We start from the raw sequence: 23369 nt of genomic DNA on the forward strand, positions 1-23369 counted from the left end.
AAAAGTATTCGGCCCCCTTGAATCTTGCAACCTTTCGCCACATTTCAGGCTTCAAACATAAAGATATGAAATTTAATTTTTTTGTCAAGAATCAACAACAAGTGGGACACAATCGTGAAGTGGAACAACATTTATTGGAGAATTTAAACTTTTTTAACAAATAAAAAACTGAAAAGCGGGGCGTGCAATATTATTCGGCCCCTTTACTTTCAGTGCAGCAAACTCACTCCAGAAGTTCAGTGAGGATCTCTGAATCATCCAATGTTGTCCTAAATGACCGATGATGATAAATAGAATCCACCTGTGTGTAATCAAGTCTCCGTATAAATGCACCTGCTCTGTGATAGTCTCAGGGTTCTGTTTAAAGTGCAGAGAGCATTATGAAAACCAAGGAACACACCAGGCAGGTCCGAGATACTGTTGTGGAGAAGTTTAAAGCCGGATTTGGGTACAAAAAGATTTCCCAAGCTTTAAACATCTCAAGGAGCACTGTGCAAGCCATCATATTGAAATGGAAGTAGCATCAGACCATTGCAAATCTACCAAGACCCGGCCGTCCTTCCAAAATTTCTTCTCAAACAAGGAGAAAACTGATCAGAGATGCAGCCGAGAGGCCCATGATCACTCTGGATGAACTGCAGAGATCTACAGCTGAGGTGGGAGAGTCTGTCCATAGGACAACAATCAGTCGTACACTGCACAAATCTGGCCTTTATGGAAGAGTGGCAAGAAGAAAGCCATTTCTCAAAGATATCCATAAAAAGTCTTGTTTAAAGTTTGCCACAAGCCACCTGGGAGACACACCAAACATGTGGAAGAAGGTGCTCTGGTTAGATGAAACCAAAATTGAACTTTTTGGCCACAATGCAAAACGAAATGTTTGGCGTAAAAGCAACACAGCTCATCACCCTGAACACACCATCCCCACTGTCAAACATGGTGGTGGCAGCATCATGGTTTGGGCCTGCTTTTCTTCAGCAGGGTCAGGGAAGATGGTTAAAATTGACGGGAAGATGGATGCAGCCAAATACAGGAACATTCTGGAAGAAAACCTGTTGGTATCTGCACAACACCTGAGACTGGGACGGAGATTTATCTTCCAACAGGACAACGATCCAAAACATAAAGCCAAATCTACAATGGAATGGTTCAAAAATAAACGTATCCAGGTGTTAGAATGGCCAAGTCAAAGTCCAGACCTGAATCCAATCGAGAATCTGTGGAAAGAGCTGAAGACTGCTGTTCACAAACACTCTCCATCCAACCTCACTGAGCTCGAGCTGTTTTGCAAGGAAGAATGGGCAAGAATGTCAGTCTCTCGATGTGCAAAATTGATAGAAACATACCCCAAGCGACTTGCAGCTGTAATTGGAGCAAAAGGTGGCGCTACCAAGTATTAACGCAAGGGGGCCGAATAATATTGCACGCCCCACTTTTCAGTTTTTTATTTGTTAAAAAAGTTTAAATTATCCAATAAATGTTGTTCCACTTCACGATTGTGTCCCACTTGTTGTTGATTCTTGACAAAAAAATTTAAAATTTCATATCTTTATGTTTGAAGCCTGAAATGTGGCGAAAGGTTGCAAGGTTCAAGGGGGCCGTATACTTTTGCAAGGCACTGTATGTATTTTTTTTACTCTGCTTGAACTAATACATGTCATACCTGTGTGATTGTCATTGAGATATGTTCGTGAAAACCTGTAGTTTAATACATTTCTGTTCAAAGATGGTTATGTGGCCCAGTCCACGATTTGTTACTAAAATAAAGTACTAGTATTGTGTCTTATTTATTTAAAACTGATTTTACAGTCGTAAATCCATTACTGTAATGTGTCCATGAAAACATTTGATGTTTTCTGAATGAATGAATGAATGAATTTATTGTCATTGTCATCATCATCATCAAATCATCAAAATCAAAAGTCATTATCAAATCATTAACAGTTTCAGAGTGTGGAAGATGAAGACAGACAAGGAAGACGGGAAAAGCAAATGCTTATCGGAAACCCGTCCCCCATCAGCCCGGGTCGCACAAACAGCATATTGTGTATCAATCCAGTCATTGTCTAACGCATTTCGTTCAAAAGTCATTGATTGCCATGGAAATTTCGCATATTGTCAATTTGAGTTCATTGTATCAGTTGAAGTCCAAGTAGATGAAGGGAGGGAAAGCCTGGGGTGCTATGGAGGCTCGCGTGTGCAGTATCCGTTTCAGGAGGTTAGTCATCATCATCCCTTGCCCGGTTTGGACTAGCGTGTCTCTCATGATCACGCAGCTCCGCGTCGATTTTTGTGACCAGTCGTGCGGCGGCGTCACTTAGCGTTGCTTGCTCCTTCATCACCTGTGCCAATTTGTCGCCGTTGTGACGAGCAACCTCCAGTATCTCGTGGAGTTGGTTCTTCATCCTCATCGAGAATCGGCGAACCCAGAGGGCACCAAGAAGCAACAGGAAGGCGAGAGCCATCAGAGCGCCGAAGATATACAGGTCCTCTGCGTCCTCTATCTGGAGGGACGTCAGGCATAACGGCCTCCATTTACCCCAGGCATCCTCCGCATAACCAGACGTGAAGGTGGTAGCTGGACATGGGCGTTGGTTTGATGTCGGTTTCATCGTAGACAATATTTTATCCATGGAACTCATTGCCCAATCTACGAGTTCCATTTTGTCTCAGGTTTAAGCTCTGCACGCACGTTGCAATGGCGGTTCAGTAGTGTGATTTTGCTGAAGGGCATGTCCTAAGAGCAAGTGTTATGTCTTATTCTCTGACCCTGACATTTAATTATCCTTTGCTGCGAGAACATCTTATCTGTGATGTGTGTGCGTTTTACGGTTGAGTTAGGTCAATGTACTGTTTTATTATATTTTGTTTATACATTTTTTTGAAGTAACTTAATGATTTTGTATTCGTTAGCGCTGCATCACATGTATTCCATAGGCGAGCCCCAGTGTTTACAATCGAGAACGATTTCATTGTAGTCCTAATGGTGTGATAGGAAAACATTCTGCTTCCTCTCAGATCGTAGGAGGATTCTCTTAGTTGGAACAATGTTTGCAGGTTAGTCGGGAGACTGTTTGCGTTGGCCTTAAACATCATTTGAGCTATTTTGTAATTAACCAGGTCGTGAAATTTTAATAGCTTGGACTTGATAAAAAGTTCATTGGTATATGCTCTGAACGGTGCTCCATGAATAATTCTTATGGCTTTTTTTTTTTTGAAGGATAAAGAGTGGGCTTAAGGTGAGTTGCATAAGTACTTCCCCAGATCTCTAGGCAGTAATTGAGATGCGGCAGAACGAGTGCGCAGTATAGGGTTTGGAGAGCCCTCGTATCTAGCATGTTTTGAACTCTAAAGAGAATCGAGATGCTCCTAGCGATTTTGTTGCGCAGTTTCTCTACATGTGGCTTCCAAGTTAGGCGGCGATCAATAACTATACCTAATACTTTGTGTTGTTGTACTCTTTGTATCACATTATTTATTTGTATGTTTAGGTTCTTATTCAGACCTTTTCTTCCAAATACAATGTATTTAGTTTTCTCGAGGTTCAGAGATAATTTATTTGCATCGAACCATTTTTGCAGTTTAGCTAATTCTGCATTTATTTGTATAGATAGACTCTGTGGGTCTTTTCCAGAACAAAAGATATTGGTGTCATCCGCAAAAAGTACCATTTTTAGTAGTTTAGATGCTTGATGCAAGTCATTTATGTATAGGATGAATAGTCAGGGGGGACATTTCACGCGGCGCGGCTATTTTTCGGCACAACACCTGTTGTACACCAGCTTCGGTCTTGCATTGAGGAGGAGGGCGCTGTGACGTGTAATGTAGAAGACGTCCTCTTCACTATACAGCGTACTGTTGTGTATGAGGACGAAGGATTCAGCTGATTTTGCGGATTAATACGTTTAGTTTTCGCATCACGCCAGCCAAACGGCTGCAGAAAAATCATTCTGTATGAGGGAGAGGCGTATGCGCCTTTTTGAAGTTTCAAAAGGTTCCCATTCACCGTGGATATTTACTGTGGGACCATTGGACTTACGAGGAAGTGAGTAAACATCTTGTTTTGTATTATGTCAAATATGAATATAGCGATTACAAAGTAAACACTACAAACTTTCTTTAAATAAAGGACTACTTACGTTTGATCATTGACAGGCATGTAAAAAGCCCTCCTCATGCACATTTGCAGCACGTTAGCTGCACAACAACTGCAGTCACCCTCCTCCCGGGAACGAACTGTAAATTGCTCTCCGCCGGGTGGTTTGCCGATCCGCGAAGACAACCGACAACCCAGTCGTCATGTCAAAAAATTGAGGCTAGTTATGTGTGATTTTCCGCTTCGAAGACTTTGAAACATCACTTGGTTCGGGTTAGCATGTCGGCTAACTGTCACGCCTTTTGGTTTGTTTACATTCTCCGAAGCCGGGGAAAGGAAATGACATATGTCCGATTTAGGTGTCATAAAATATCGTTCGGGAGGTGCGACAGTAAAGGTGAAGTCGACAGTTTTGACCATTATGGAGTTTTTTGCCATGTCGTCCTGAATAAATGCATTTTTATTATTTCATATTCCATTTAGCACAAGACTGTTATTTGTCATGATCATGCCATTTATTTAGCAATTGGGGAAAATACTTGGATAAAAAGAATATCCTGTAAAAATATTGAAGTAAAGATACAGAAGGAATGACATTTTGCAGCTCTCTTCGTCGCGTTTTCCTCGTTGTGAATAGTTCCCCCTCGACGGGCTGACTGGTCCTTCTCAAGCCATTTATATAGCTATTGGAGAAAAATACTTGGATAAAAAGAATATCCTTTAAAACTATTGGAGTAGAGAGACTGAAACAATGACATTTTGCGGCTCTCTTCATCGCGTTTTCCTCGTTCTGAGTAATTCCCCCTCAATGGGCTGAATAGTAAAACCGATGAGACCAGTCTACCGCTGACGTCATCCACCTGTTGGGGACGCTAAAGCCCTATAATGGTAGGCGTGGCTAACCGGCAGATTAAAAGTTAAATTAGTTAAATTCTCGTCATCTGCGCTTTGCTAAATTGTTGTATATAGTCGAATCGTCTCAAAATATGATTCTAATTCACACAATAATGCCATTTAAGACTTTTTTTCTCATGTCGTATGCTCTTTAAACAATGAGAAAATAACGAAGAGATTGAAATAAATGTCAAATCCACTATCCGCCTGATAGAATGGACGCACAAATATAAAAGATATAAATGTTTATTGTTTCACTGGGAGAATTTCTTACAAAATACAGGCTTAAATTTGTTATCTTTATGGACAGGCATCGCCGCAAATGTGATCACACACAACGCAATCACGCATCCCCGCATTTCCTACTCCTCCAGAGTCCTAACAAATAAAACATAAAATTTCGGGGTATTTTTTCGGGTTTGGGCTTGCAAATCAAGTTAACTGATCGGGCCGGTGTTAAATCCATGACCGCATATATCAGTATCGGTTTGATGTCAGATTTTTGGAGTTGGACATTCTTGGGATATTGGTTATCTGTTAAAAAGTAGTTATCAGACAACTCTACTTAACAATTTGTGCGTGTGAAACTATCTGCAGTTGGGCATGTATATTAAATTAGTTTAAAGTGGGCTTAAAAATGTTATTAAAAAGCATTAAATAAGATTTGCTGATAACTGTAGAAACCCTGAAGAAAGAGGACCAGTGACTAACTCCCGATGCGTATCGTGAGCAATTGAATTTGAACTTTGTTAGTCCCTGACCTGGATTAGCCATGCTGCGGCGGATTGCTGGGAGATCCTTGCGCTTCCACTTCTGCATCTCTTCCTCCATCTTGTCGATCTTAGCTGGATTTAGTGCCCACAGGCAGCCCTTCCTTGAGGAGCTGCTTGTCTTGTTCTCAACTTTTTCAAAGCACTTATTTAAAGACAGGTTGTGTCTGACTGAATTCTTCCATCCGTCTGGCGCTGTCTGTAGGGAAAGATTAGTGAGTGTGGTCCATAATGTCTGATTACAGTTCAGCAAATGCGCTCACCTTGAAATAAGGAAAATGTTCCTTCATAAAGCTATAGATCTCACTGACTGGAAGGCTGCCAGTTTTGCTGTTCTTCAAAGCCATGGCAATCAAACAGCTAAAGAGATCAGTTGCAAAAACAGCGGTCAGCTTGGGAGAAGGAATTTATGTGTCATGAGTGGTACACAGGAGCTCACCTGTAGGAGTAGATGGGTTTTGGGAAACATTTTGGCTGCAGGTCCTGTTCTTGTGGAGCCAGGTGAGGTTGTGAAAATAGACTTTGGTTGTTGAAAGAGACATTGCTGTACAGCCCACCTGTTGAGCACTAAAGGAAAAGGAGTATTTAGGATTGAATCTGAATCTTGAATCAGAATATTGATTTTGTTAAGGTCAGTCATTGTACTACAATTAATTTAAAGCAACACAATGTAATTTTTCTGTTTTGGTTGATTTTAGCGACGTCGGTGGGCAAAAGCGGTAGTGTTTTGCCTTAAAGTGCCTGTTAGTGTAGTATCGGTCGCGAACGATTTGTTCTTTTTGAACGAATTGTTCGGGTGAACGAGACCGAACTAATCACCATCTGCACTGATTCGTTCTATGAAGTTAGGGCTTGTTCGTTGCGTGGGAGGGCGTTGAACAAGCGGCAGCGTCTTCCGACATCGCACACGACCAATCAGACGCCAGCCTCATGGCAGGCAGGGGAGGGAGCGGAAACAGAATCACGGCGTCTGTCACTCACTTCTGCTTGTAGCCAATAAGCAGCCAGCGTGCAGGCAGGAGGGCAAGCTTGCTGCTAACTTGACTTTGCAGTAATGCGGTGAACGAGTCAAAAAATGAAAGGAAAAGACTTTGTCACATATTTGTTAATGTGGAGCCTATCAAATGCTGCTCAAACAGACAAAAGCACCACACAAATCTAGCGAGCATGTTTTAGTGTACTACTTTTCTCAACAGACTCGGGGCTACCTATGACGACATACTATCAAATTTACAGTAGTTTAAAACACGGGTAGCTACGAGGCAAGCAAAAGTGAGCTGCGGTCGCGTGACGGCAGTGAAGGGGGCAGAGAACTGTCACTATATGGAGGCTTCATGGCAGCGATATTTACCTCATGTGCACAGAAAAAAAGAATATTTAGTATGATCACCATCATACTGATTTGCAATGAAACTGTATATACATGTCAGTTTTTTCCGACTGTTTTATTTTTTATTTTTTTCGTGTCAGAGCGTGTCGGGTGTTGGTTGGTTTGACAAATTATGTCCATCCGTCCATCATGTGCTACTCAAGCGCCCAAAAACAACGCACGCGGACACGGGAGATGTCACAATATGTCTACATTTTTCTTAACAGACTAATGAGAGTAGAAAGGCAACTTCGTAAAGAGCAAACAATTATTTCTCGTCAGCATTTGACGATCTGAGATGAGGGGACGACAGGGGAGCTGACCGGATTATTTTATTTGTTAATACCAGTGCAAAAATTCAATACGATCATCTTAATAATGATTTGCAATTAAACTGTCAAATATCAAAATGTAGTATTGTTTTTATTTCAGAGCAGCACATTTGACAACTAGCTATTTACACTTTAGTTTTAACAATAGTGAGCAAAAATAATAGTGATGAGCATAAAAACAAAAATACAACAGAGCGAGATGTAAATATGATGTGTTGGCCGTTCCATATTTAGAAATTAAACTTTCGTTTTTTTTTTTTTTTCGTGACAGCAAGCATGCCGCGTTGGCTGGTAGCAGCAGCATTGTATACGTGATCGAGATCATGCTAAAGAAAGTCCGTGCGCCCCCGACCCCAAACCCCCACTCCCCCCACAAAAGGAAAATGTTTAACCGTGTCCGAAATCGAAATGGAAGCACGAGCCATGACTTTGATCCCATTGAACTAGGACAGACGACGCGGAAGTTCTCCCTCACTTTTGCAGCAGCGGGAGGGAGACGAGGCTGTCTGTGAAAGCAGAATGATATCGCCTGTCACTCATTTCTGAAACTACGACGAGTGGTCAATGAGGAGCCTGTGTGGAAGAGAGGGAGGGACTAGGCAATGTCACTTCCCGTTCAGTTATCCTGCGAAGCGGTCTTTGGTGATTCGTTCGGCAACGTCACTTCCCGTTCACGAACCGAACGATTCATTTGGGCGGGGAGGGAGATGAGGGGGGCGAACGATTCGTTGAGCGATTTGTTTGAACGAATCTTTTTACTGAACGAACCGGAATGGATTCGTTTACTCAAGTGAACGACAGATCCCGTCACTAGTGCCTGTGACACGAAAAAGCATGTTTATTTTAAGCTTGAGAACGATAAACCGATACGACCGGATATCCAGTTTTACAGGTGAGAGATACATCTGTATCGATAGTAAAGTTACCATTCGACAGTAATTAGCCATTAAATATTCAATGAACCGATAGTAGAGCTAGAATTCGGCTACCGCGAGCACAAGAATCGGCTTCTAATGCCTAGTTCAATCCATTGCTTAATATGATAATAATTTAGCTTTTACGTCACATGCTGCGCTTGTGTCATTCACCACACAGCGCACTTAGATTGTGGCCGCCGTCGTGATTGCCTCAACTTCCCATTCATTTCGGCAAAACCACTAGTAGTCGCTGTAATTACCCGATCGTCACGGGCGTGTCATAATAACTCGAGAGCTACAGTATCAAAACCACTGTAACGCACGCTCCGTAGCGTTTTCTTCACAACCCAAAACGAAACTAGTAGAGATTTCCCGATCGATTGGATGATCGGGTCCGATCACGTCATTTTCAAAGTATCGGAATCGGCAAAATAATATCGGCCATGCCTTTTTAAATATATATATATTTTTTTAATTGAATCGTTTTCTAATTGTATTTAACATTCCAGACATAATATGTTACACTTATCCAGAGTCTTTAGTTTAGGCTTAAGGCAGGGTTATCAAATTTATCCCGATAACGGCGGTAATTAATTTTTTAAAAAATGTATCACCGGCCGGCGGGGTCGTTGGCGGGGCCTCTTGGGGCCCGCGGGGCCTAAGGTGAGGCTTGCTGTCCCTTGCCGGTGGGGTGGACGCCCCCTGGTCGCCGGTGCTTGGTGTGGCGCCTGCTCGGGGTGCGGGGTGGGTGCTCGGTGGGTGGGAGGGGGGTGGGCGGATGCGGAGGCGCCGTGGGTTGTCTGGGGCGGGGATTGATCGGGGCCCTGACGCTTCTTCCGCCCTGGGGCCGGTGGTTCTGGTGGACGGGGCCACGCCCGCGGGAGCCTGCCTCTTAACTCACGCACTTCTCACTTCGGCACTGTAAATATTTTTCACCCTGGCACTTACATGCTCATACATTTCTCCGGGGAGAGTTGGGACGGGGCTTTACAGTCCCAGCCCGACTCCCCCCTGTTTTTAATGCACCACACACCAAGGTTGTGGGATGGTTGGGACCTGTTGGGGGGGGGGGGGGGGGGGCTCGCGGCTGCCTCCTCACCACAGGCCCCGCCATCCCTGCACCTTTTTTAAATGCACCACACACATCATACTCCACAGGAGAGCTCCGGCAAAGGGCGGTGGGACGGGCGGCTGGACAGAAACTCCATGCTGCGGTCCCACTGCCCCAAGCCAAGCTCTCCTATTTTAATGCATACATTGCACTACCCTCCCCTCACACCCCCATCACGGTGCTGGGTGATGGCTGCCAGTCGGGAACCTGGCAGCCACAGTAATAGGGTGGTAGGTGGGTCCCACACTTTTTCTATATGGCGTGGGTCCCGGGGTGTGGCCTCCCCTCTGCCTCGGCTGCCGGCCGCGGGAGTGGGTTGGGGGGTCGGGTCTCCGATCTTGCATCGCCCCGTGGCAGTTCCTGGGCGTTCTCCTGCCTCCGCCTTCCCCTCTCTTCTCTGGCTGGGCATCCGCCCTGCGCCCCGTCGCGGGTCGCTGGCTGGGCGCCGGTGTATCAGCGGGGTGTCGCCTGCACCAGCGGGGGACCCTGCCTTGCCTGGGGCTTGGTGGGCCGCTGGGGGTCCCGTGGCGTGCCGTGCCGGTTGGGGGGCTGTGGCTGTGGCTGTGGCTCGTGGCCCGGGTGGGCGGGCGGGGGTGGGTGTAGGCGTGGGGTTGGTGATGCGTCCCCTCCTGCCATCCCCGAAGGCCGGTTGATGGGCGCGCGGGTGGCCCAGGGGACCACCCTGGGTCCCGGGGGGGGGGACGGTGGCTCCTTTGCTGGGTGGCGGGAGGAGGCCGGCCGGCCGCCCTCCCTCCCCGGGCTGGCTGGGTGGGGGCCGTGGCCCTGGGTTCTCCGCCCGTCTGCGTGGCTGTCGCGTGCCGGGTGGGGCTTGCGTGCTGCTGGATGTGGTAGGGCATGCTCTGGTTGGGGGTTCCGGTGCCGGGATTGGCGATGCGGCGGCGTAGGGTTGGTCGCCAACGGGCTTACACTCATAAGAGATTCACACGATTACTGGGTTCTAGATCACAGAACTGATTTGTGTACACTCTACCCCTTTCAATCACTTAGCTTATAGTCTTATAGACACCCCCACCCCCATTCTCCTCTTTCACTGGCCAATAGGCCCCCACATGGTGTAAACCGGAAATACATCTCGCTGACGATAGCACCAGCATATTAGTAACTAGTTTAGATGTTCAATGTATTTCTTGTTGTTGTTTGTGTATGTGTTTCTTTTCTTTCTTCTCTTGTATTTCTTTTCTTCTGTCCCCCCATAATCCCTTCCTGTTCGCTGCTTTGTCATAATAAAAAGGTATTTTGAATGATCACAATGGGAGTATGTCAGACTCTCAATGTGAAACATTAAAACTGTTCAGAATCCGGGCACTTAGACTTCCATTCTCTGTGTCAAACAGCTGAACAGGACAGGTTTAAAAAAAAAAAAAAAAAAATGTATCACGTTAAAATCTTTAACGCAATTAATGCATGCACCGCACGATCCACTCTCGCAATGTCGCGCTCAATCTGTAATGGCACCCTTTTACCTATATAGAGAGATAAAAGGCAGCGTAAAATGAGTAGAGTGAATTTTAGCAGCCTTTGGAGCCTTTTTTTAATTGGCTAAAGCCTTACAATCCCTCTCCCAACGATTAGAAATATCATGGGAAGCAATGTGGGGAAGCAAGGTAGCAATTGATCTTAACACCTTATGTTATTTCCCAGCACAGAGAAGATATATGAATTGGTAGCACTACGCACAGTCATGGTTCCACTTCCCATCATGCATTTGGGCATGGCCTTCAGTATCATTTACTGAAAGCTCAACAAATACACTAGATAGCAATATTTAGTCACAATATACAAAGTCACAAGTCTTTCTATCCGTGGATCCCTCTCACAGAAAGAATGTTAATAATGTAAATGCCATCTTGAGGATTTATTGCCATAATAAACAAATACAGTACTTATGTAGTGTATGTTGAATGTATATATTCGTCCGAATTTTATTCATTTTTTTCTTAATGCATTGCCAAAATGTGTATGATCAGGAAAAATTATCGGGAATGATTGAAATTGAATCGGGAGCAAAAAAAAGCAATCGGATTGGGAAATATCGGGATCGGCAGATACTCAAACTAAAACGATCGGGATCGGATCGGGAGCAAAAAAACATGATCGGAACAACCCTAGAAATTAGTAGAGGCAACGAAGTAACATGCTAAAACAATGGACAGTTTGCGCACCACGCCAGTGACGTGCAGCGATTGATTTTCAACGCACCCAGGAAAACAAAAGTCTGATTTTGAAGTGACGAAGGCAGCCAGATCTGTTCGCATGGGACAGAACTAGTGTGAAGCGTTACAGAGATCGTGAGTTTTTAACCCTGAAAAATAACCCACTATAATGGTGGAAAGGGCAGCATGATCTGCTGGAGATATTGTTTCCACGAAACGCAGTCTACTTAAACATGAACATGTGGATCAGTTGATATTCCTCAAGAAAAATCTGCCCTTCAAAAGAGATATAGACAGTGATGAGGAATAAAAAATGTGGAAGCACAGGCATAAGTGAATGACTTTGCTGATAAGGTGAAAGTGATGATTATAGACCTGCCTGTCTAAAATGCCATGTTTTTACTCCCCCAGTTATACCAGTGGTAAAGCATAATTTATTATTTATTTATGACAACACTAACAGGTTTAAATCTTTTTTTCAAGAGCTGCTGCATATAATATTTTTTGCTTATAAGATGTTTACGTTGAAAGTTTGCACTTAAATTACGTATTGTGTTGAAAACACCAGGAAATACAGTAATTAAATTACTGCACTTTATTGTTGTCTGTCACTGGAGTTTTATTGTATTATCAATCTCATCCAACAAAATGACGGTCATATAGTAAACCTTATTTTTTTCGTCATAAAAAAATAAAACATAACATTGGTATGAAATTTTGTTGTTTAATTTTGCTATTAAAAAATGTGGTCTTTTTAAAATATTTTTTTTAAATACTGTACGAACACACACAACAAATGTTTACTATCGTATCGTTTTCACTCTGTATCGAACCGTATTGTTTTTAAACTGTATCGAATCGCTCGGCCGAAAAAATTTATCGTTTTTTTAATCGAATCGTAACCTGTGTATCTAGATCAGACATGTCCAAAGTCAGGCCCGGGGGCCAAATGCGGCAAGTGGTCAAATTTCATCCGGCCCCCAGCCTCTGTCATAAAATCAATAACGTCCGGCCCGCACACAGACTTAATAAATTGGTCAGCAGTACTGCTACCAACATATGAAGTAGCTTACACACTAAATGCTGCTCCTCATTTACCCACTAAAAGGCAGCAGCACTCTAAGCAATATTACCCCGTGTGACCCTTTACTTCCAATTTTCTAAAATGGCGATAATCAACACAAAAAAAAAGTTGGCTTCAAGAATAGGTGGAAATTGCACAATTTCAACTGTGTCTGCCTCATTTGCAAAAAGACAGTCGCTGTTTTTAACCCTTTATTGCCAAATGTATTACATTTGATACACCTAAAATTTCATGATTTAGAGAGTAATTCAGAATTTTGACATTTCTTTTTGGGGAAAAAAAAAAAAGATGGATGCAACACGTGCATCTGCAGATTCCATGAGGAAAAAAAAACAGGATTTAGCTAGGGTTATAGATATTAGAGTGCTTATTACACATTCATTTTGACATTTCTTTTTACAAATTTGAAAAAAGGTTTCATTAGGACCTTATTTTTCAAATTTTGGGATTCTCTGATAAATGTTGCAGGTCTTTAAGGGTGAAAGAGTTCAATGTGAGGCGATATTACCAAACAAGATACGCTGAAATGTACGGCAAGATTACAGGGAAGATAGGCAGCGAGAAATTGAAGCAACTTGAAGCTAGTTTAATTTCACAGCAGCAGTATTTCGCAAGAGCCCAAGATTCGAAAGAGTATCCCACAAAGGCTAGTTGTGAGATTGTTGAAATTATTTATTTAAAAAAATAATAAAGCAAATGTAACACACAGAATGCTAAAATTTGCTTCAATATATTGTTCTACGTAAAGGACGTCAGCCAAGGTCGGCCCCCCACATTTTTACCACACCAAATCTGGCCCCCTTCGCAAAACGTTTGGACACCCCTAATCTAGATACATATCGAATCTGCTTCATGCCAGAGATTCCCAACCCTAGTTTATTTCATAATACACGTGGTATTTAATGCTCCTGAATGAAATGGACCGCTTGGATGTGTGTGGAAGCGGTCGCTATATTTATTTCGTTTTTTGAATCCCGCGCCATGAAACTGAGAGGCTTCCGGCAACAGTCTCGAGTGGCGCTGTGACATGAACGGAAGGAATCCTCTTCATTATACATCCGTACTGTTGTATGAGAAGGACTAAGGATTCAGCTGATTTTTCGGATGAATACATTTATTTTTTGCATTACGCCAGCCAAACGGATGCAGAAAAATCTTGCTGTACGAGGGAGAGGCGTGTGCGCCTTTTTGGGGTTTCAAAAGGTTCCCATTCACCGGTGGATACTGGCCAAAACAAGCCCTACTACTGTGGGACCATGGGACTTACGAGGAAGTGAATAAACATCGTGTTTTGTATTATGTCAAATACTGGGATCATTTTAATATGTATGTGGTGAGTGAAAGTAGGGTCAATATTCTTGAGCAGGGGTCCCCAAACTATGTTCGGCCTGCGGCCACATTTAGTCCGGCCACTGAACACACAAAAGAAAATAATTTATTTTTTTCCAATAGTGTTATTTATTTCCTAGCTTTTTTCTGTGAAGAACCCATCGTTATTGTGTTATTATCTATTTAATTAATAGTGTTATTATTATTTATCATTATATTATACTATATTATTATTTTTATTTTATTTACTTTTGTTCCGTGAAGAATTCAGAAAGGGTTATTCGATTATGGCTTTCTGAAAAACAATACATTTTTACTCGGGCTGTCAAAATTATCGCGTTAACGGGTGGTAATTAATTTTTTTAATTAATCACTTTAAAGTATTTGACGCAATTAATGCACATGCCCGGCTCAAACAGATTAAAATGACAGCACAGTGCAAGGTCAACTTGCTACTTTTGTTTTTTGGAGTTTTGTCGCCCTCTGCTGGCGCTTGGGTGCGACTGATTTTATTGGCCTAAGCACCCATGTGCATTGTGTAATTATTGACGTCAACAATGGCGGCAGGGCCGGCCCAGGCTATACGCAGACTGTGCAGTTGTTTAGGGCCCCTGACCACTACGGGGCCCCCAATCTGGCAATTGTTTAATTTATATTCTATTTTGTTTACTACAGTTTGCTTTATATGACTGTTGTGAGTTTTGATACTTGATTACAAGCTTAAAAAATATAAGTTCGTCCTTAACTTCTTTCTTTCCTCTTTTAGAAAAAGGGTTGGCGCTATCTACTGTAAGTACTGACAATCATTTATGGTGAGAAGTTTGAAGTATGCCGTGCATCACAATCTGATTAATATACAAAATATGGACGTAGGCTTGGATTGCATGTATGGGTTTCACAGTACACTGTGACGAAATGGTGGGCCAAAAATATGGGCCCCTTTGCATTATTTTACTTAGGGCCCCCAAATGGCGGGCTACTAGTATATTTTTTCATTGAAATGAAAATTTTACAAATTTTATTAAAACAAAAACCTTAAGAGGGGTTTTAATATAAAATTTCTATAACTTGTACCAACATTTATCTTTTAAGAACTATAAGTCTTTTTATCCATGGATTGCTTTGACAGAATGTTAATAATGTTTATGCCATCTTGTTGATTTATTGTTATAATAAACAAATACAGTACTTATGTACCGTATGTTGAATGTATATATCCATCTTGTGTTTTATCTTTCCATTCCAGCAATAATTTACAGAAAAATATTGCATATTTAAGAGACGGTTTGAATTGCGATTTATTACGATTAATTAATTTTTAAGCTGTAATTAACTCGATTAAAAAAATTTGTCATTTGACAGCCCTAATTTTTACATTTAGGCACTCCTGCAATCTCCTGCTTTTCTGTTACAAACTGACCCCGGCCCCCCATTAGAGAAGGGAAAAGTTATGTGGCCTTCACAGGAAAAAGTTTGGGGACCCCTGTTTTTGAGTGTTTAACCTGGTAGCCTCCCTTTTTCTTTAATTTTTTTGTTGCTCTGCCACCTTTGCAGAATTTGCGCGAAAGTCTTCCGTCTTTATAACGAATGGGGAAAGGTGGAAGTGACATATGCCATAAAGCAGTCAGCACATTTTTTAGTTTTTTGTGTGGCCGGTTTCCTGCCACCCTCCTCAATGTTAATTTGTGCCGATGAAAGCGATATAGACCCCCTGAAAATTCAAAGGGGTGTCATTCAACTCATTGTTAGTTGAAATATCATCACAAATATTATGAAAATATTGTATAGAGCTTGAAAAGTTACCTTGTGTTGCTTCAATTGCTAAATCCTATAATTGTAATCATTATTTTTCTTAATTATAGCCTAGCCAGAAATGAAACATTTTATTAAAATTCATAGCTGTTTGAGAATTTTCAAGTATTTCAATGAGTTTTATGATTGTGTTACCTGCTGTCCAGTTTGGGTTAGTGAGTACACCTGCTGTGGTGCTGACTGGTACACTGAAGTAGGACATTGGTACCCTGGTGAGGGCATTCCAGACATGGAGAAGGGAGACATCTGTGAGACAGAAGCATATGATGAAGCTCTTAACGTCGTAGCGTGTTCATTCAAGTGGTGCTGTTCAACTCACTGTTCCACTGTGGGTGTTGATGATACTGATTCCTAGTGGGCTGGGCTGCATGTTACTTTGCAGGTGGAGCATGGAGGACTGACCTCCTGTCATGGCCATGCTGCTCAATTGGGCTTCACGGAGGAAAATGACAGTTACGTTTAAATTAAAGATGGCATCAAAATCTTTCATAAGAAAAAGTTTTTTTTCGTTAATACATGGTCACCACTAGAGATGCCGATCGATCGGGTCCGATCACGTCATTTTCAAAGTATCGGAATCGGAAAAAAATATCGGCCATGCCTTTATATACCGTATATTTTTTAATTAAATCGTTTTCTAATTGTATTCAACGTTACAAACATAATATGTTACACTCATTCCGAGTCTTCAGTGTAGGCTTAAGGTAGGGTTATCAAATTTATCCTGATAATGGCGGTAATTGATTTTTAAAAAAATGTAACAGGTTATAATATTTACCGCAATTAATGCATGCGCTGCACGACCCACCCACGCATTGTCGCGCTCAATCTGTAACGGCGCCGTTTTACCTATATAGAGAGATAAAAGGCAGCGTTAAATGAGTATAGTGAATTTTGGCAGCCTTTGGAGCCTTTTTTTAATTGGCTAAAGCCTTACAATCCCTCTCCCTACGATTAGAAATATCATGGGAAGCAATGTGGGGAAGCAAGGTAGCAATTGATCTTTTTCTTAACACCTTATGTTACCCAACGCAGATAAGATATATCAATTGGTCACACTACACACAGTCATGGTTCCACTTCCCATCATGCATTTAGGCATGGCTACAGTATCATTTACTGAAAGCTCAACAAATACACTAGATGGCAATATTTAGTCACAATATACAAAGTCACAAGTCTTTCTATCCGTGGATCCCTCTCACAGGAGGAATGTTAATAATGTAAATGCCATCTTGAGGATTTATTGTCATAATAAACAAATACAGTACTTATGTATTGTATGTTGAATGTATATATTCCTCCGAGTTTTATTCATTGATTGATTGATCATATGATCGGGAAAAATTATCGGGAATGATTGGAATTGAATCGGAAGCAAAAAAAAAAAGCAATCGGATCGGGAAATATACTCAAACTAAAACGATCGGCATCAGATCGGGAGCAAAAAAACATGATCGGAAAAACCCTAGTACTGTCCAAATACTTATTTTCTACCATGATTTGCAAATAAATTCTTTAAAGATTAAACAATATGATTTTCTGTTTTCTTTCCACATTCTGTCTCTCGTGGTTGAGGTTTACCTATGTTGACAATTACAGGCCTCTGTAATCTTTTCAAGTGGGAGAACTTCCACAATTAGTGGTTGACTAAATACTTACAGTGCCTTGCAAAAGTATTCGGCCCCCTTGAATCTTGCAATCTTTCGCCACATATCAGGCTTCAAACATAAAGATATGAAATTAAAAATTTTTGTCAAGAATCAACAAGAAGTGGGACACAATCGTGAAGTGGAACAACATTTATTGGATAATTTAAACTTTTTTAACAAATAAAAAACTGAAAAGTGGGGCGTGCAATATTATTCGGCCCCTTTACTTTCATTGCAGCAAACTCACTCCAGAAGTTCAGTGAGGATCTCTGAATGATCCAATGTTGTCCTAAATGACCGATGATGATAAATAGAATCCACCTGTGTGTAATCAAGTCTCCGTATAAATGCACCTGCTCTGTGATAGTCTCAGGGTTCTGTTTAAAGTGCAGAGAGCATTATGAAAACCAAGGAACACACCAGGCAGGTCCGAGATACTGTTGTGGAGAAGTTTAAAGCCGGATTTGGATACAAAAACATTTCCCAAGCTTTAAACATCTCAAGGAGCACTGTGCAAGCCATCATATTGAATTTGAAGGAGCATCAGACCACTGCAAATCTATCAAGACCCGGCCGTCTTTCCAAACTTTCTTCTCAAACAAGGAGAAAACTGATCAGAGATGCAGCCAAGAGACCCATGATCACTCTGGATGAACTGCAGAGATCTACAGCTGAGGTGGGAGAGTCTGTCCATAGGACAACAATCAGTCGTACACTGCACAAATCTGGCCTTTATGGAAGAGTGGCAAGAAGAAAGCCATTTCTCAAAGATATCCATAAAAAGTCTCGTTTAAAGTTTGCCACAAGCCACCTGGGAGACACACCAAACATGTGGAAGAAGGTGCTCTGGTCAGATGAAACCAAAATTGAACTTTTTGGCCACAATGCAAAACGATATGTTTGGCGTAAAAGCAACACAGCTCATCACCCTGAACACACCATCCCCACTGTCAAACATGATGGTGGCAGCATCATGGTTTGGGCCTGCTTTTCTTCAGCAGGGACAGGGAAGATGGTTAAAATTGACGGGAAGATGGATGCAGCCAAATACAGGAACATTCTGGAAGAAAACCTATTGGTATCTGCACAAGACCTGAGACTGGGACGGAGATTTATTTTCCAACAGGACAATGATCCAAAACATAAAGCCAAATCTACAATGGAATGGTTCAAAAATAAACGTATCCAGGTGTTAGAATGGCCAATTCAAAGTCCAGACCTGAATCCAATCGAGAATCTGTGGAAAGAGCTGAAGACTGCTGTTCACAAACACTCTCCATCCAGCCTCACTGAGCTCGAGCTGTTTTGCAAGGAAGAATGGGCAAGAATGTCAGTCTCTCGATGTGCAAAACTGATAGAAACATATCCCAAGCGACTTGCAGCTGTAATTGGAGCAAAAGGTGGCGCTACAAAGTATTAACGCAAGGGGGCCGAATAATATTGCACGCCCCACTTTTCAGTTTTTTATTTGTTAAAAAAGTTTAAATTATCCAATAAATGTTGTTCCACTTCACGACTGTGTCCCACTTGTTGTTGATTCTTGAGAAAAAATTTAAATTTTATATCTTTATGTTTGAAGCCTGAAATGTGGCAAAAGGTTGCAAGGTTCAAGGGGGTCGAATACTTTTGCAAGGCACTGTATTTGCTCCACTGTATGTATAATTTTCCCCACTATTGCACATCAGAAAATTTTTTGTTTTTCAGTTTAACAATTAATATTCTCTCCACTAGGTTGCACTGGATAAATGTGTTGTCTTTCCTTCTAAAGTGGATGTAATGACTGTTTTTGAATAGTAGTGAATGGAGTCGTCAAGGCCAACACCCACAACAACACAAACCACCAATCAAATGTATGTGTCTATGAAATTAACACCACCAACTGACTTTTGTCGTGCGATGTAGCAACTTCTCGATTTATGACACAAAACTAAAGGCCAAGAACTGGATTTTTACCAAAAGTTCTGTCTTACAATTTCCACTAGTTTGAGAGTTAATGATGTTACAACACCAGAATCCAGATGCTCCGGAGATGTGAACATTTATTCAATGTTTTTTTTTTCCTGAAAATACCATTTGTCACCTCACCTGTCTGTTGCTCCAACAAGCTGCCCTGGGAGGGCCCATTACTGTGGCCACGGCCATCCACCATCTGCTGCAGTCGCGGCACATCCACCGAGGTGAGCCACGACAGAGACTGCAGGTCCCCAGGGAGGTCCTCCTCCCTCAGCTGGGAGGGGTCCGTGGTCAGAAGCCTTTGGAGGGATAGAAGAGGGAGCGTTAAGGGGGAAAGGACGGGGAGGGGCCGACATGGCTGTCAGATCCAGCTCAAAGAGCACAGGTGGCATTTTCATGCGGAGTCCAACGAGAACAATTTTATCTCCCTAAGTCAGCTGCTCTTGAAGCAGGGTTCGAGTGTAAGTGTATTAGCTGCGCCACCTAGGATTTAGCATATAAGAAGATTAGCGGCTGGTGTTAATTTATCAGGGACTGTTTTAATCAACAATGAGGGAGTTTAACAAATCCCATTCAGAGCAGTAAATAATCTGTTTTATGGTTGAAGGAGTAGCAAATGGGAATTTTGTTATCAAAAAGAAAAATCAGTTTTTTTTAATTTATTTTTTTAAAAACCCTTTCATGCACAAATTGTTTTTTCTTATAAGCATTTTTTTTTTTTTTTTTTTTGCTCCAAGACCTACATTTCAAGAAGACAACTTCCCACAAGCTACCTTAACAGGGGGTTAAGAAAAAAAAGTACATAGTTAATCATGTGTGAGAAACATATCAGGTTATGTTGCCCACACATTTTTTTTTTATTACTGGCGTAATGTTTTTTTAATTGGCGTTTTTATAAATTCTTTCTAAAACATTAATATTGGAATTGTTGACCTTTTTATCCAACGTGGATCCTTCAATCAATTTATTATAATGTGTATATACTAGGGTTTATCGCGTTAACGGGCGTTAATTAATTTTTAAAATTAATCACATTAAAATATTTGACGCAATTAACGCAGATGTCCTGCTCAGACAGATTTAAATGACAGTACAGTGAAACGCTCACTTGTGTTTTATGGAGTTTTGCCGCCCTCTGCTGGCGCTTGGGTGCAACTGATTTTATAGGCTTCAGCACCCATAAGCACTGTGTAAGTAATTATTGACATCAACAATGGCGGGCTACTAGTTTATTTTTTGATTAAAAATTTTACAAATTTGATTAAAACGAAAACATTAAGAGGGGTTTTAATATAAAATTTCTGTAACTTGTACTAACATTTTTCTTTTAAGAACTACAAGTCCCTCTATCCATGGATTGCTTTAACAGAATGTTAATAATGTTAATGCCATCTTGTTGATTTATTGTTATAATAAACAAATACAGTCCTTATGTACCGTATGTTGAATGTATATATCCATCTTGTGTCTTATCTTTCCATTCCAACAATAATTTACAGAAAAATATGGCATATTTTATAGATGGTTTGAATTGCGATTAATTGTGATTAATTACGATTAATTTTTAAGATGTAATTAACTCGATTAAAAATTTTAATCATTTGACAGCCCTAGTATATACATATATAATTATTTTTTTGGGGGGTAGCTAGCAGCATTGGAAAAAGTACATCCATATATATATGTCGGAAAACACTCAGGTGGTTTGAAGTTCCGCTCTGAGACCCCCAATTTGGCCAAATTTAAAAAATCCCACATAAAAAAAAATTATTTGACATAAAATAATGTGTGTCACAATTATTAGCACCCCTGGTGTTAATACTTTGTACAACCCCCTTTTGCCATCAAAACAAGGTCTGGGGACTGAGATGGCCATGGGAGGAGCTTGATTTTGTGTATGGTGTCACTTAGAGTGTTTGTTGCCAAAAAGCTCAATCTTGGTCTCATCTCAGGCTTCAACTGGGACTCTGTGCTTTGGTCAGATGAGACCAAGATTGAGCTTTTTGGCAACAAACACTCTAAGTGGGTCTGGCGTGCCACGAAAGATGCGCATGCTGAAAAGCACCTCATACCCACTGTGAAGTATGGGGGTGGGTCAGTGATGCTGTGGGGCTGTTTCGCTTCCAAAGGCCCCGGGAACCTTGTTAGGGTGCATGGCATCATGAATGCTTTGAAATACCAGGACATTTTAAATCAAAATATGTTGCCCTCTGCCCAAAAGCTGAAGATGGGTCGTCACTGGGTCTTTCAGCAAGACAATGACCCTAAACATATGGCCAAATCTACACAGAAATGGTTCACCAGACACAAAATCAAGCTCCTCCCATGGCCATCTCAGTCCCCAGACCTTGTTTTGTTGGCAAAAGGGGGTTGTACAAAGTATTAACACCAGGGGTGCTAATAATTGTGACACACATTATTTGATGTCAAATAATTATTTCTTTATGTGGGATTTTTCCCCACTGAATGAATGCACTCATATTGAAGGTTGGATTTTTCTCTTTTTTTCCCATTAAGGTCCCATATTATTTGAATTAAAAAAATATATATATATTAGAAGCTAAAAAACACATCTTTTTCAGGGGTGCCAATAATTATGGAGCACACTGTACATTAAAAAGAATTTATAAAAACGCCAATTAGAGATGCATGAGTAATAAAAAAAAAAAAAAAAGTAGAAATTGAATTAAAATTAAATTTAAAAAACACTTCAAGGACTAAATTAAAACAAATTGTAATAAATTGGGGAAAAAAGACATCAGTTTAAATAAATGTGGCCTGTGTGTATTTTGCTCTATTGTGGTTTGTGACCTGACATAACTTAAATCTTTGTTCTGCCATTAACGGAAACAGACAAGCAATTGATTGAATGTCTAATTATCATTATGAAATGTTTATTGTCATCATCATCAGTATCATTGACAGTTACAAAATGTGATATGATTTGCCTGAATATAGAAAAAAAAACGGAAGAAAGACAAAGGCAGACGGGAGAAGCATATCCTTATCAATACCTGTCCCCCTACAGCTAGGGACGCACAGTCTAACATGGTAGGGTTGCATACATCACATTACATGAGTTTATTATCTTCCCAAAAGTTATTGATTGCCATGGTCGATTTGTGTAGGTTCATTGAGTAGGGTGCCGTTAGTTAGGTGTAGGTCGCATTGTTGAGAAAATTCCGTCCAGTGCTCAGCGTCCAATCAAGCAGCTCCATTTCGAACGAACGTTAAAATCAAACAGCAGGCACTTACACGAGCAGATTAGTGATCGGAGTTTGCTAAAGAGCATATCTTCAAGGCGTACAATGTTATGCCTTTGTCTCTGTCCCTGACATTCAATCATCTTTTTGTTGTGGGATGCTGTCAATATAAGTTTTCTCATGATCAATTTCCCTCTTTTACTAACTACCACAACACATACTTTGATCTGACTTGGCAGTGAATGAGTTAATGATAATTTTTTAATAGCGGTCCACTGTCGTGACCACTACCTCTGAAAGTGTTAAAACAATGAAAAGGAATTTTATTTTGATAAAAATGTAACCAAATACGTACATATTGACTAAATACTTATTTGCCCCACTGTGTGTCGAGGCTGTGATTGCGTGTGTGTGTGGTGGGGGTGGGGTAAAGTCATCAGTCAATCAAACGTGTTTGAGGAGAAAAAAATGGACTGGCACATTCAGCAAGTGAAAGGGTAAATTTAAGTCTGAAATAAATAAAAGTAATTAACTTAATAAGGGTAGGGTCAATTCTAGATATGTCCCGATCGATCGGGATGCCGATCGATCAGGTCGGATCACGTCATTTTCAAAGTATGAGACTCGGCAAAAAAATATCGGACATGCCTATTTTTAATATATATATATTTTT

At 41.2% G+C, this 23369-nt stretch overlaps 1 protein-coding gene across 1 annotated transcript in view; it reads right to left on the reverse strand.

Moving 5' to 3' along the window:
• Positions 1-23369, reverse strand: part of LOC130913090 (forkhead box protein N4-like) — a 47978-nt gene that overhangs the window by 7963 nt on the left and 16646 nt on the right. Inside the window, exons 3-8 of the mRNA XM_057831402.1 lie at positions 19626-19792; positions 16208-16320; positions 16024-16134; positions 6200-6327; positions 6024-6120; positions 5752-5959 (exon numbers count right to left, since the gene is read on the reverse strand). Of these exons, the coding sequence (XP_057687385.1) occupies positions 5752-5959; positions 6024-6120; positions 6200-6327; positions 16024-16134; positions 16208-16320; positions 19626-19792 (824 nt within the window). The remainder of the gene's footprint in view (positions 1-5751; positions 5960-6023; positions 6121-6199; positions 6328-16023; positions 16135-16207; positions 16321-19625; positions 19793-23369) is intronic.

Source organism: Corythoichthys intestinalis, chromosome 3 (assembly GCF_030265065.1).
Source record: "Corythoichthys intestinalis isolate RoL2023-P3 chromosome 3, ASM3026506v1, whole genome shotgun sequence".
NCBI lineage: Eukaryota > Metazoa > Chordata > Actinopteri > Syngnathiformes > Syngnathidae > Corythoichthys > Corythoichthys intestinalis.